Source organism: Danio aesculapii, chromosome 11, assembly GCF_903798145.1.
Source record: "Danio aesculapii chromosome 11, fDanAes4.1, whole genome shotgun sequence".
Lineage (NCBI taxonomy): Eukaryota > Metazoa > Chordata > Actinopteri > Cypriniformes > Danionidae > Danio > Danio aesculapii.
Window position 1 is genome coordinate 1,347,452 of NC_079445.1, and position 16,308 is coordinate 1,363,759.

Sequence of the window (16,308 nt, forward strand, 5' to 3'; positions counted from 1 at the left end):
TCATGTCCTTTAAAACAGTCATGGTTCCTACAGTGTTAGCATAGTATTTCTACAATATTACTACAGTAGGTATAGTATATAGTATAGTATCACTATAATATTACTATAGTAAAACCATGGTTACTATAGGCATATTTATATTTATACTATAGACATGTTTACTATAGTAAAAACATGGTTAATTTTTATAAGGGAGAAAAAAGTTATTGTTTATGCATCTTAAAGGTGCAGTATGTAAGTTTGACACCCAGTGGTTGAACTAGGTATTGCATTCCTGGATCAAAACACATGCTAGAGCAGGTTGCCAGATTGACCAACAGGAGCGAGTTCAAACCAACAGATGTCAGTGATTCAGCATCTAGATTTACATCTACATTTAATAAAGTTAAAGAGGTTTAATATGTATTAATTAGATTATAAACCTTACCATTTCATGAATGAGTGCTTATTCTGGGCTTCTGAATGGTTGTATTTACATTTCTGTTATGTTTCGTCTGGTACAAACAGCCAAATTGCTCATCACTGCAAATCTCGTCATGTAGCGTGTACAATGTAACCTGCTCACATAATGTTTACACTCGTAATATTTATATTATTTGCTAATTAATAACCTCATGTGGAACTCTGAATCTGCGTCTCATTTCGGAGTCTGCTACAGTCCACCAGAGGTCGCATTTCAGTCACAGATGCACACTTTGACAGCCTTTTCGAATGACTGACTGACGCAATGAATGAAATACGCCGTTTTCCACCAAGGCAGCGGTGCTGATGTATAATTGGCTATAATAGTGGCATTGGGCGAGTTAAAGGGACCAAAACAAAGACAGCCGTTCCTGCATGTAACGCACATATTCAAAGCAGAATATCTGACTTCAGCATTGTTTTTCACATAAACAAGAATGTTCACTGAGCATGTTTCTGAATATCTGCACACATATGATGGTGTTTTTATACTTTAGAAGAGTCAAACACTTACACACAGCACCTTTAAAGTTTGTTATTCACATGTGAGTGATGGTCAGTGTTTATTGGACATGTTTTGTGCGCTCTTCTAGACCTTTCCCCGACAGAGATCTGAAGGCATCTGAGGAAGCCCAATAATGTACTTCTGACCCAGTCCAGCTGTATGAGCACATGATCTGAGCTCAGCTCTTAAAATATCCGTCGTCTTTAAACCAAACACAAAATGACTATATTTACAGCCTCACCTTTGCCACACATTTGGACAGTTGTTGCAGCGCAGATCACTCTGGTGTCGATTATTCAGCCTGCACAGCTAGTGTTTTTCCCCTACTGATAAACTTCCGATGAACGTGACATTTTTCAATTTCATAAGATTTCTTTTACAGCATGGGTGTTGTAATATAATTAAAATACAATCAGTTATGTAGATTGAAGCATTTATTTAGTTGGTCAAGTGTAAAACGAGATGAAAAGCCGTTTACACACACGGCGTCAGGATCAGCAGGCTCTCCATTGAAAATACTGGAGTACAATAAAAGTTCATATTTTAAAGACATGGCGCTGAACAATAATTTAATGCAGTGCTACTTACTCTCTGAGATGTTTATATCCCACATCAATCAGGCTGTGAAGATCATTAATTATTAAAGAAGACTTACCTTAAACCTGGCCATTTTGTAACAGCGCAACAGTTCACAGGAAGTGCTTTAATCGGGATACTGAAAATAAAAAGTCCTTCTGCAGTAAATAAACCAACATATTCTGTTTCTCACTTCTGTTTCATAAATTATTGCTCTCATTTATTATGCTATTATATATTTTTATTTAATTTAATTGTATAACCATTTATAAGCATTAACTAGGGTTTGTTTTTAAAGAAAGCACGTTTTTAAGCAGTTCTGCGAGCAGACAGAAGATGGCGCTGTGAATCTGGAGGAGGAGATGGACTGGGAAAGTGAAGACATTACATTTGTATTTATTTAACAAGCTTTATCTTGTAGTTAGAACTAATTGAGATAAATGTAAATTGTTGGAAAGTTTAAGCAAAGCATATATTAATACTTTAAGCTACATAAAGTCTAAACCATAATGATATAAAATGAATAAATACAGTGATATAAACTCATTTTCACGTTCATATGGTGCTGAAGTGAAAATGAGTTATATCCTAAAAGTAAAATCAGCCATATTTACACCCAGAATCATTTTATGACAACTTAAAACACAATTATTGTATGTATTTTGAAATCTAGAGGTCAGGATACTGAACTAATGATGGAGAAAACACATTATTTACAACATTATTTTACCCCTATTATGATATTTGTGTCCGTGAACCCCAAAACCACACATGTAATTTCTTTAGAAATCTAAACATTATAAAGCCATAAAGAAAGCATGTATTAATACTAAAGGTGCTTATGGCTAACGTCTACAACCGTAATAACATAAAATAAATAAATACAGTGATATATAAACTTCTTTTAACTTTTATGGTGTCAAAGTGAAAAGGGGTTATATGTTAAAAATGAAATCCGGCATAATTACAACCACAATCATTTTATGACAAATTGAAAGACAATTATTTGATGTTTTTTAGTATCTAGAGTTCAGAATACTTAAATATTGAAGACAAAAACACATTATTAGAAACGTATTTTACCCCTAATATGACATTTGTGACCCTGAACCACAAAAGCATAAATGTAATTTTGGGGGGGAAATTTGAACATAATTTAGCCATGAAGAAAGCATATATTAATACCTTAAAGTACTTTTAGTTGAAATCTGCAACCATAATAAATACAGTAATATAAACTCATTTTCATGTTTAGTGTCACGGTCACCAGCGATCATAACTCCCCAGATCGCTGGTTTGCACCATAGACTGTTTTTACTGATGCCACTCATTCCTCACACTGTTCCTGCTGTGAGTAATGTAATTATGCTGTGGAAATTATGCAAATACATCTCTACTGAGAATAGATGAAATAATGTGAGTGTTAAAAACACATCTGACGCTCTTACATAACCGGCGCTGATCTGACACAGAGGTATTTTGCTATTCATATAGTGTCTGTCACACAAATGTTATTAAACTCTGCAAGACGAGATGGATTTTATTTCAGTTAAATGCTATGGAGACTGTCTGTCTAAATATTTACACTCATCGGCCACTTTATTAGGTACAACTTACTAGTACCGGGTTGGACCACCTTTTGCCTTCAGCGCTGCCTTAATCCTTTGTGACGTAGATTCAACAAGATACTGGAAATATTCCTCAGAGATTTTACTCCATATTGACATGATAGCATCACACAGTTGCTGCAGATTTGTCGGCTGCACATCCATGATGCCAATCTCCCGTTCCACCACATCCCAAAGGTGCTCTATTGGATTGAGCTCTGGTGACTGTGGAGGCCATTTGAGTACAGTGAACTCATTGTCATGTTCAAGAAACCAGTCTGAGATGATTGGCGCTTTATGACATGGTGTGTTATCCTGCTGGAAGTAGCCATCAGAAGATGGAGACACTGTGCTCATAAAGGGATGGACATGGTCAGCAACAATACTCAGGTAGGCTGTGGCGTTGACACCATGCTCAATTGGTACTAATGGACCCAAGAAAATATCCCCCCCAGCAGCCTGAACCGCTGATACAAGTCAGGATGCATCCATGCTTTCATGTTAAACTCTGAGCCGACCATCCGAATGTGGCAGCAGAAATGGAGACTCATCAGACCAGGCAACGTTTCTCCAATCTTCTATTGTCCAGTTTTGGTGAGCCTGTGTGAATTGTAGCCTCAGTTTCCTGTTCTTTGCTGACAGGAGCGGCACCCGGTGTGGTCTTCTGCTGCTGTAGCCCATCCGCCTCAAGGTTGGACGTGTTGTGTGTTCAGAGATGCTCTTCTGCAGACCTCGGTTGTAACGAGTGCTTATTTGAGTTACTGTTGCCTTTCTATCAGCTGGAACCAGTCTGGCCATTCTCCTCTGACCTCTGGCATCAACAAGGCATTTGCACCCACAGAACTGCCGCTCACTGGATATTTCCTCTTTGTCGGACCATTCTCTGTAAACCCTAGAGATGGTTGTGCGTGAAAATCCCAGTAGATCAGCAGTTTCTGAAATACTCAGACCAGCCCGTCTGACACCAATAACCATGCCACGTTCAAAGTCACTTAAATCCCCTTTCTTAGTCTCGGTTTGAACTGCAGCAGATCCTCTTGATCATGTCTACATGCCTAAATGCATTGAGTTGCTGCCATGTGATTGGCTGATTAGAAATTCTCGTTAACCAGCAGTTGGACTGATGTACCTAATAAAGTGGCCGGTGAGTGTTTATTACACTAGTAATGATGTGATGTCTAAGCATATATTTCATATATGATCTGACGACAGAGCAGAGATCAACATCCTATAATGCAATTCACAGGTATTTTTTACAGTGTATTGGAGATAATTTCAGCAGTTTATTAATTTGTAAACTGTTAATTAATTTTAGCGCATCTTAGCACAACATCGCTGTTTATAAAGAGTTTTCTCCTTTACTTCTTGAAATGCCTGCAGTTATAGTATCACCCCAATGCATTCGTTCATTTCTGACGGATCTCCCCATGTTTTTTTAATGAAGCTCAGAGGGAAACGTGATTAGTGCAGTTCTCCATCATCTGACACCACTGACCCGCTTTCTGTAGATCCTCTATCATGATGGAAAAACCACAACGCCTGCAGATACAGCCTTCATTTGTGGCCAAACATGTACTCTGCTTGTCATTCACACGACAAAACAACACCAAAAATGACTGTAAAACAGATATTCTCCTGTATAAATCTTAAAAAAGGGGTTTATTAAAGTCGAAAACATTGCTAACTGATCTATACTAATTAAATTGTACCAAATAACCTTTTAAATGGGTTAAATCAGCCAGAAATTGCTCTTTGTGTTAACAGATGCAGGTGTTTGTGCATGTGTATGTGTGTCTGAACAGATATAACGAGTTCTCGTGTTTTCTTGGAGGACGCTGACACTTCCTGACAGCTTATGTAAGACTACTGTATGTGAATGGAAGTGTTTTCTGCTGCATAAAGACATTATGAGAATCCAATCTGGCGTTTTGAACACAAGACTAGAGATCATTTAGAGAAATGAGCACAGATCAGATCAGCTATTAGAATAAGGGCTGTCAGTAAAGTCAGACGCCGGATTAATAAAGTCCTATTAGTTCTAATTAAATCATTAGAGAAGTCAACTCACAGTGGGTCAGCCTGTAGAGTTATTCATGTTTGCTGGTAGTTTCTAACACACATCTGTTCATTCTTAATGTTAGCTCGAACCCTTTTTGGTTATAATAATGTTACACTTGTTCATGAAAGCAAATTGTATTGATTTATTTATGCAGAAATAATTAATTTAATGTTTAAATAATTAATTTATTTAATAATTGAGTTTAACTATTGATAACTTCTTACCTCAAATTACTGTCCATATTTTCATCTATCTATCCATGTTAAAGGCCGTCCATCCATCTTTTCAATAATCCATTCATGTTTTATTCCATCCATCCATCAATGTTTCAGTCCATTTATCCATCCATCCATCCATCCATCCATCCCTGTTTTAGTTTATCCATCCATCTATTTATCTATCCATGTTTTAGTCCATCCATCCATCCATGTTTAGTCCATCCATTCATCCATCCATCCATCCATCCATTTATCTATCTATTCATCTATCCATGTTTTAGTCAATCCATCCATCAATGTTTTAGTCCATCCATCCATGTTTTAGTCCATTTATCCATCCATCCATCCATCCATCCATCCCTGTTTTAGTTTATCCATCCATCTATTCATCTATCCATGTTTATTCCATCCATCCCTCCATCAACTCATCCATGTTTTAGTCCATCCATCCATGTTTTAGTCTATCCATCCATGTTTACACCATCCATCCCTCCATCCATGTTTCTATCCATGGTTTAGTCCATGCATCCATCAATCCATCCATGTTTTAGTCCATCCATCCATGTTTTAGTCCATCCATCCATCTATCAATCCATCCATGTTTTAGTCCATTCATCCATCTATAAATCCATCCATCAATGTTTTAGTCTATCCATCTATCCATCAACCCATCCCTGTTTAAGTCCATCCATCCATGTTTTAGTCCATCCATCCATCTATTTATCTATCCATGTTTTAGTCCATCCATCCATCCATGTTTAGTCCATCCATTCATCCATCCATCCATTTATCTATCTATTCATCTATCCATGTTTTAGTCAATCCATCCATCAATGTTTTAGTCCATCCATCCATGTTTTAGTCCATTTATCCATCCATCCATCCATCCATCCATCCCTGTTTTAGTTTATCCATCCATCTATTCATCTATCCATGTTTATTCCATCCATCCCTCCATCAACTCATCCATGTTTTAGTCCATCCATCCATGTTTTAGTCTATCCATCCATGTTTACACCATCCATCCCTCCATCCATGTTTCTATCCATGGTTTAGTCCATGCATCCATCAATCCATCCATGTTTTAGTCCATCCATCCATGTTTTAGTCCATCCATCCATCTATCAATCCATCCATGTTTTAGTCCATTCATCCATCTATAAATCCATCCATCAATGTTTTAGTCTATCCATCTATCCATCAACCCATCCCTGTTTAAGTCCATCCATCCATGTTTTAGTCCATCCATCCATCCATCCATCCATACATGTATCTATCCATCCATCCATGTTTTAGTCCATCCATCCATGTTTTATTCCATTTATCCACGTTTTAGTCCATCCATCCATCCATCCATCCATCCATCCACGTTTTAGTCCATCCATCCGTCCATCCAAGTATCAGTCCATCCATCCATCCATCCATCCATCCATCCATCCATCCATCCATCCACCCAAGCATCCAAGCATCAGTCTATCCATCCATCTTTTCATTCATTCATTCATAAAAGACGACAGGCATTGTCATTTGTTAAAAATCCAAAGCTTGTTCTGTACAGACAATAAATAGTCGTTGCAAAGGTAAGACATGATTTCCGTTCCTCGTACTAACATCTCTACAGCTGATATGAAACTCAAGTTTTAGTAGGAGCCCAGAAAGGTTTGGGGTGTCACTACAGCACCAACACTGGTGTGGGAAAAAAAACAAACGGTTCCAACGAGTCACATGCTTGATCCCCAAAACCCCGCCCACATCCTCAAAACACCGCCCACCCCAACTGGCATCAAAAGGCGACCGCTTAAAGCAGTCCATTACAAAAACAAGAAGAAGAAAAAGTCAGTGTCTTTATCCAAACAGTCTTCCAGCGTCCCACCAGAGTCCCCTGAAAAACCATGAATGATCTACTGAGTGGCGTTTGGAGGGTTTTGGCTTCTTCAGGCTGAAGCTCCAGAGACACGGTCTCCAAGGTTCAATAGCGCCCAAATATCAGGCCCTCCATGGAGAGCCTCCTGAGGTCTTAGACTTCACAGAGATACCGTTAGCATCTTCTTCACGGAAGAAACCTTGCTATGGTCGGTGGAACCTGCAGGACACAGAGAGAAGACACTGATGAGTGCAAACCATCATCCATCCATCAGGAGAAGGTTAATAGAAGAGCGCTAAGTGTGTGTGTGTGTTCTGGTATCCATCACTTTATGGGGACGCATGTCATGATTTTGCCAAGTAGGTTGTGATCCTGGATTAACGTCTATGTTTATCCTAGAAGATCATTTCTGTAGGAAAATGCAATCCACACCTATTCCCTTCTCCTAAACCAAACCATAACTGTAAATTATTACCAAAATCAGAGAGGAATAATAGTTCGATAACAATCATGTAGAAGGGTACAAACCTAACCACAAGCCTAAACTCAACATAGATGGTAAACATATCCCTTAATTCTGATTGGCTTATGGGAGTGTTGTTCCAGGATCAACATAGATGCTGATTCAGGAACGTGTCCTACTTGGTGAAATCAGGTTGGCGATGTGGGGACCAAATATCCCCACAAGTATAGTAATACCAGTATTTTTGCTTTTGGTCATATGAAGGAAACAGCTCATAAATCACACAGAATTTTAAGCATTTTATTCACACAAGAAGCATTTTATAGACAAGTAAAACAATATTGTCTCGTTAATAATGTGTGAAAATTGAGTTTTTTTCCTAAAACAACTAAATAATTTGGTAATGGGGGAAGTAAAATAATGTTATGTCGAAGGAAAAACAAGTTTATTTAACTTCCCCCATTGGCAGGTTATTTTGTTCGATTTAAGGAAGAACAAACTAAAATTTGACTCATTATTTCTAAAAATAAGACAATATGCTTCACTTGTACAAGAAATTGCTTCTTGATTTAAGACTGTTTACATTTTTGGACTAGAAACAATACAAGTAAAACAAGTGTGTGTGTGGTCCTGGTATTCATGACAGCGTGGGGGCCAAATGTCCCTACAAATATAGGAATACCAGAATATTTGGATCTTGTGGGGACATTTATGAGGATAACCACTTATAAATCACACAGAATCAAATATTTAGAAGTATTTAGGGGTAAAGGGAGAGAATATACAGTCTGTACAGGAAAACCATCATTGTGTCTATAGTAAGTCCCCATAACACATGAAAACCCAACACGAGTATGTGTGTGTATCTACTTAGCTATCTCCTGTGGACAAATTTGTAGCCAGAATTGAGTAAAACCTGACAATTTCTCCCAAAACCTCTCTTTGGGAACATCCTCAATTGTAAAACTGGTATAAAAATAATGTAGGCCACATGTGTCAATTACAAGGCCCACGGGCCCAAATGCGGCCCGTCAAAACGTTTAATCAGTCCCGACAACACGTTTTGGTAATGAAGTTCAAGTGGCCTGCACTTGCTTTAAACATTAGGTCGGTGACCAGTACAATATTGAGACACAGGTGGTGCTGTTGCGCTTCATCCTGCTCTCTAATTTAGACGCTAGCATAACGTTACGCTTAATGTAAACAAGGTAAAATATTTCTGGGACTAGCACAATGGCCAGAGAATATCGACAATTTCAACCATGGTGGAAAACATTTATTCATATAATATATTACAAGTGTCCTTCGAAGCAAAATAATAGAAATAATACAATTTATTACCCTTTATTTTTTATATAGGCTACCATTTATCTGTACTAGCCCACTAATAAATATATTGCTTTAATTTTTACCTTTAATTGAGTTCAGTTGTAGGCATTGACAGTTGGCATGGATCATTTCATGATCAGGTTGCCTTTTTAAAGCTAAAAGAATAAGCTTAATAATACTATATCAGAAGCCATCTGTTGCTTGTTACAGTGTGGTATATCAGTTGTTGGCTTTCTGTGTTATTATCAGTTGTTCTGAATATGAAATGGTTTTTAAAGTAGACTACTGTTCTGTGCTAGCCTACTGTCCTGTTTTATGCTTATATTGGATAGAGACCTTCATGTTTTGATAGAGATAAAAGCTGCTGTGACACAGATGTGGTTTAAATTAAATGTAAAACCTTAATATTTTGATAAATGTGGTTTAATGAAGTGGAAAAGATGTTATACAGTTGTTAATACACTTTTATTTTCTCCAATAAATAGTTTTTTTTAAATGTGCATGTACGGCCCCTGACTTTATTCACAACACTCAGTGCGGCCCTCACCAAGTTTTGATTTGACACCCCTGATGTAAACAAAGGTTTTTATTTATTGTAAATTGCAGAATGTTTTCTCTGAAGATCTGTATATAAAAACAATATACAGCGTCCCCATTTTTATTAGCATGTGTGCTTGTGTGTGTGTGTGTGTGTGTGTGAGTGTGTGTGTGTGTGTTTATACTGCAAAAAATGCATTTCTTACTTTTTTTCTTAGCTTTTGTCCCATTTCTAGTCCAAATATCTTAAATAAAGCAGCATTTTCTAGACAAGCAAAAATATCCCTCGTTTTAAGAAACAATATGCCAAAATGAAGTGAGTTTTTCCTTAAAACAAGCTAAATAATCTGCCAGTGGGGGAAGGGAAATAATCCTGTTTTTCCTTTTGACATTTGATCATTTCTCTTCCTCCACTGGCAGATTATTTTGCTTGTTTTAATAAAAACTCACTTCATTTTGACTCATTATTTCTGAAAACAACACTATAAAAACTGCTTGATTTTGAGAACTGTGAGGTATTTGGACTAGAAGCCAGACAGAAACTCTAAATGAGAACACGACTGTTTGCAGTGTAGACTCTGCAGCACAATCCAGCACAGGACGGAGGGCTCGTTCAGCTATATCTATTTGTGCAGCAGAAATGAGGTCTAGCATAAAACAAACGTAAGCTAAACATGAGCAAGCATTTGTTATAGATGTCGGCGAGCTCTAATGTGTGCTGATCCTGCAAATCCTACAGTCCAGATACAGATATATATAGAACAACCTCCCATATTGATCTGCTGGATGTGTTCTCGCACCTTTCTCAGTTACGCAAGAGACCGCGACAAGTAATCTATCGTACATGCACATGCTGGTGCATGGTTATGCAAACATGGAACAATATATGGAGCAGGCCACGTCCAATCTAGGCATGATAAATGATTGTGACGGTATCCAGATATCGTCCCATGCCTATAATCCGAACAGATATACTGTAAACCCACACTGACCTTGTGAGGTGTTTGCTTGATGCATGAACCTCCATCTCGTTGCTCTTGAACTCGTTCAGCTCTTTGCGTATCGCCGCCTACAAACACAAACAACAACAATGAGCAACCGGAGCACATGTAGGAAACAAGATCGCTTGTTTTCCAGCCGATGTTTTATAAATGATCAGTTCAGACTCTGTTGACTTAACACCACAGTCATCCCTAGACCAGTGTTTCTCAACCACATTCCTGGAGGACCACCAGCTCTGCACAATTTCCAGGTCTCAGATCATCAGCTCATTAGCAGAGACTGAAAGAGCTGTAATGGGTGTGACAGATAAAGGAGACATCCAAAACTGGTGAACCTCCAGGAACGTGGTTGAGAAACACTGCTCTAGACCATATTCACAAACAAACCGAAGCAGCGTTCACATGTTTAAGGTCTATAGGATTTTTTTATATATGTTTTTAATTTATTTTCCTCACTAAGGCTGCATTAAATTAATTAAAATACAGTAAATACTGCAGTTTTAAATATTTCTAAAAATAAAATATATATTATACTAAATTATATATAATTATTAGCCCTCCTGTACAGTTTTTATTAATTTTTTTCTCTGATTGGCTACAGAACAAACCACTGTTGTCCAATAACTTGAGTAATTAACCCAACTTGACTATTAATTAAGCCTTTAAATGTCACTTTAAGCTGAATACTAGTGTCTTATTATGGCAAAGACAAAATAAGTAAATTAGGTATTAAAATAAATTCATTCATTTTCTTTTCGGCTTAGTCCCTTTATTAATTAGGGGTCGCCACAGCGGAATGAACCGCCAACTTATCCAGCATATGTTTTACAAAGTGGATGCCCTTCCAGCCGCAACTCATCACTGGGAAACAGGTATCAAAATTATTATGTCAGTGCCAATAGCCTAGTGGTTAAGTGCGCTGACATGTAGCACCATGGTGTTCACGGCGACCCGAGTTCGATTCCCGGCTCGAGGTCCTTTGCTGACCCTTCCCTTCTCTCTGCTCCCAACTATTTCCTGTCAATTCTCTGCACTATTCTAACTATTAAAGGTTAAAAACTCCTAAAAAATAATTATAAAATTATTATGTCAAAAAACTCATGATGCATTTGGGGAATATCTGAAAAATAATGAAAATTTCACAGGAGAGTGAATAATTTAGCCTTCAACTGTAATTATATATAAACACAAACTAAAATTGTAACACGCTGACTTTATTATGTTATTTATTCCTGCAAAATTACACCTGATCCTTCAGAGATCAGTCTAACATGCAGATTTGAGCTCAAGAAACATCTCTGATTATTATTAATGCTGAGAACAGCTGTGCTGCTTATTATTATTGCTTTATTGTCTTATTTCTATATAATATAATAATAATAATGTGATATAATAATGCATAAATGAGCCATTTATTTGACAAATTATAAAAAATATATACAATTTTTCAAATGAGCAATCTTTATTTTCACTTTTGTTCAATTTAGTGCATCCAAGATAAATAAAAGTATTAATTTTATTATTATTATTTACATTTTGGCCAATACTTTTTCACCCAGAACAGCCAAACAGATGTGAACTCTCTGTACTAATTGTACTGTATTTCTGCATCATTTTATTATTTTATTATTATATATTGTATTACTGTATAAGTGCTATACAGTCCATTCTTAAATACAGCTGAATATGTAATGCACGATGTTTGTCCTGCAGGGGGCGTGCGTGAGCGTCTGCACTGACCTTATCAGAAGCTGAGAGTCTGGTCCAGGGCTTGTCGGCTCTCCTGTCGTAATCCTGAGCTTTGGCCACTTCCACATAGTCACTGAAGCGGATCAGAATCTTTCTGTCCCGCAGCTCGTCAACAGTCGGCCGCTGGTTGAGCTGAAAACACAACAACAAGACGAGGAACAGAAGCTTATTCAACCTGCTGCTGAATAAGGCAAATACTGTTAAAGAGATACATGTAGACATCTGGCCCTCATTTAATAATGTCTTTATTTATGTATGAATGTATTTATTCTGGTATTTACTTGTATTTTTTCCCCACTTGGTGTTTTTTGATGTATCCAAGTGTGTACTTATACAGTTCAGTCCCTATTCTCTTTTTTTCTTTCCATCTCTGTTCTTGATGGTTGTTGTTTATGTTTGTATAATGTAAAACAATGCGAAATAAATCATTAAATAAGGCACAGTTCACCCAAAAGTGACAATTCTGCTATCATTAAATCACATTTCACATGTTTTTTTTATTCTGCTAAACATGAAAGAAGATATTTTTAAAAATGTTGGAAACCTGTAACCATTGACTTCCATAGGATTTGTTTTTCCTACTATGGAAGTCAATGGTTACCCATTTTCAACATTCTTCAAAATATCTTCTGTTGTGTTCAGCAGAAGAAAGAAACTCATTAAGGTGTATAACCACTTGAGGAAGAGTAAAAACGGAGTAAATTAGAGGTGAACTATATGCTTTTAACAGGTTGATGCTGTAAACGCTGATCAAAACGTATATAGTTACGTTCATTATTCAATTATGTGGCTCAATAATTGCTTATTCTCTCTCAGATCATTCCTAAATGGATATTACTGCTGAAATGCAATTGTTCATTCACCACTGTCATCTGTTATAATTATTTTCTGTTGCAATAAGCCAAAACACACACGCAAAAACGCTTTTACTTAGAGTTTTTGTCTTGTTTCTAGTCCAAACATCTACAAATTTTTAAATCACAAAGTATTTTTAGACAAGCAAAACAATACTGTCTTGCTTACAGAAATAATGAGTGAAAATGAAGTGAGTTTTTCCTTAAAACAAGTCGAAAAACAGGATTATTTGACTTGTTTTAAGAAAAAACTCCCTTCATTTTGCATATCATTTCTGAAAACAACACTATATATTTCGCTTGTCTAAAAACTGCTTCTTGATTTAAAAGTTTGTAGATATTTGGACTAGAAACAAGACAAAAAAACTAAGCAAAAAAAGCATTTTTTGCAGTCTCGTGGCTTATTGCAACAGAAAAATAAATGAAAAAACATGACAGTGGTGAATGAATAATTGCATTTCAGCAATAATATGCACATTAGGAATGATCTGAGAGAGAATAAGCAATTATTGAGCCACATAATTGAATAATGACAGCATGCCAAAGACAATTATTTACAACTATTGCTTTAATATTACTTCAATAAATTGAAATAAAGATTTTAAGTGTTCAATATTTCTATTTATTATCAGATATTATCATTAATGAAACAAAACCGAATGCTGCACAGGTATATTTGTAGGAATAGCCAACTATCACATTTCATTTTAAGACAAAAATCACTGGAATATTAAGTAAAGATCATCTGCCATCAAGACATTTTATACATTTCCATCTATAAGTATATCAGAACTTAATTTTTGGTTAGTAATATATAGCTAATAACTTAATTTGGACACCTTTAAAGGCAATTTTTTAAAATATTTAGATTTTTTGAAGCCTCAGATATTAAAATACTGTATTTTGAATGGAAACAGCGATGGAAAGCTTATTTATTCTGCTTTTAGATGACATATAAACCTCAGTTTCTATAAACTAACACTTATGATTGGTTTTGTTTTTAAAACTGTTGTCAGAAAGTAGGATGAAGCCTCTGCTGTACACCGAATGACTGTTATTACAGCAGTAATTGAGCCTTATGACGCAGATTATACACAAGCAAATACTGCATGCTAAGCAGGAGAAACACACGTATGTGAGACTCGGTCAGTGAAGTGTTCATAAGGAGAGATCACACACCTTTCTGTTTAGCCTTTGCTTGATTTCTCGTCTCTCTTCTTGTTCTGTCTGGTCATTCCTCTCTGCAAATCCAGCAAAAAAAAAAAACACACACAGATGAGTAAAACACACACACACACACACACACACACACACAGTCAACCGAGGAACAGATTAAGTTAGTAATCCCGCACAAAACATGTAGAGCGCAATTCAGAGGACAGCCCTCGGGTACTAATGCTAGAAAATCTATCAAGACAGTTTATTTTCCGTTTATTTTCACATGGTTTACGAGGACTCTCCATAGGCCTAATGTATATTTGGTACCGTAAAAGCCTCTTATTATATGGTCTTACCCAAAATGCAACCCTCACAGAAAACATGTGGCAGCATTTTAATGTCAAAAGACCCCATTAGGTATGATTTTGAAGCATTTTGAATTACAAGGACATTGCTTGTGTCCTCGTAATTACAAATGCTTAAAAATCATGCTGAATGAGGTCTCTAAACAACTTAATAGAGTGCAACTAGACCATACCCATGTCATTATAAAATTTCATGTCCTTGTAAACCACATAAACAAGCACACACACACAAATGAGTGTTTTGGGGAATTGTGGGGACATTTCGCAGGTTTCTGTTGTTTCAAACTGTATTTTTTATATTCCTCCTCCAAACCTATCCCAAAAACTTCATAAGAATCTGCATTTTTACTTTATGAATAAGTAAAATCCTCATTGTGTATGATTTATAAGCCTTTTGTAAAACAGGAACATGGACAACGTCCTCATAAGTCACCTTCTCCTGTAATACCTGTGTAAAAACTATGATATTATACACATTTGAGTTCTGATATGTTTCACAAAACTGTACCGACACAGTAGGGCTGCACAATATATCCAAATAATTATGGTTATGGCAATAATAGTATAAAATATACATATCTCAGACATGTGTGATAATTTCCCAGTACTATGTTGCGGCTGGAAGGGCATCCACTGCGTAAAACAAATGCTGGAATAGTTGGCGGTTCATTCCGCTGTTGCAACCTCTTATTAGTCAGCGACTAAGCCGAAGGAAATGAACATGTGTGATAAATTACATTTTAGTTTATGCATTGGTTGTTTATCTAAATTTGACCAATCAGGCGGGGTCTTACTATCTTTAACCCCGCCTACTAGTAGTTGTTGTTCTGCTAGAGATCCTAAAGTGAACCCAGAGCTGAATATAAACACTAATAGCAGGATTCGAGAGAGGAAAAACAGCCAATCAGAGTCGAATTAGAAATGATTAGATCTGAAAATAAATATTTTACCTGCTTAATTAACATAATAAATTAATACATTTAAAAACAGCTAATAAAAATAGCATTTTTAGGGAAATATCATAAGAAATATCATTATTGCAATAGTCTCATACAGTCACAGGCTGTATTTTTACCATAATGGAGCAAAATTTGAGCATTTACATGTGTTTTTAAACATGTAAATGATCAAATTTTGCTCCATTATGGTAAAAATCTTCAATGATTGTGGCTCTTGATCAACTATAATCCCAATTCAACACTGCAGATCCTGCATTATGACTATTGAGGATTCACACACTGCAATATCGATGCTAAACTGATTTATTGTGCAGCTCTACTGTATATAAAATTAAATGACAGTGATGTTGTTTCGCATGTAAAAATCCTGAACATCTGACCCCGTTTATCAAACCATATTACAGCTTTTCTTTAATAGGCTTCATGCTTTGACAGCAGTGGATAAACGCTCTTCTCTTGCATCTCCCTCTGTCAGAAACGTAGATTATCTGAATCTGTTCTGCGAAAGGATTTGTCGTGGGAAAAGAAACGGGGCGCACGTGTCTATCCGCTGCGATTAAACTATGATAAACCACTTCAGAAACACAGTTAATGTTCTGTGG

At 36.5% G+C, this 16,308-nt stretch overlaps 1 protein-coding gene across 2 annotated transcripts in view; it reads right to left on the reverse strand.

The window, feature by feature from the left end:
• Positions 1-6,947: 6,947 nt before the first annotated feature.
• phactr3b (phosphatase and actin regulator 3b) overlaps positions 6,948-16,308 on the reverse strand; it is a 100,394-nt gene continuing 91,033 nt past the window's right edge. For both annotated transcript variants that reach the window (XM_056468404.1, XM_056468403.1), the window contains exons 10-13: positions 14,404-14,465; positions 12,362-12,502; positions 10,613-10,689; positions 6,948-7,510 (exon numbers count right to left, since the gene is read on the reverse strand). In XM_056468404.1, the coding sequence (XP_056324379.1) occupies positions 7,495-7,510; positions 10,613-10,689; positions 12,362-12,502; positions 14,404-14,465 (296 nt within the window). In that variant the 3' untranslated portion in view covers positions 6,948-7,494. The remainder of the gene's footprint in view (positions 7,511-10,612; positions 10,690-12,361; positions 12,503-14,403; positions 14,466-16,308) is intronic.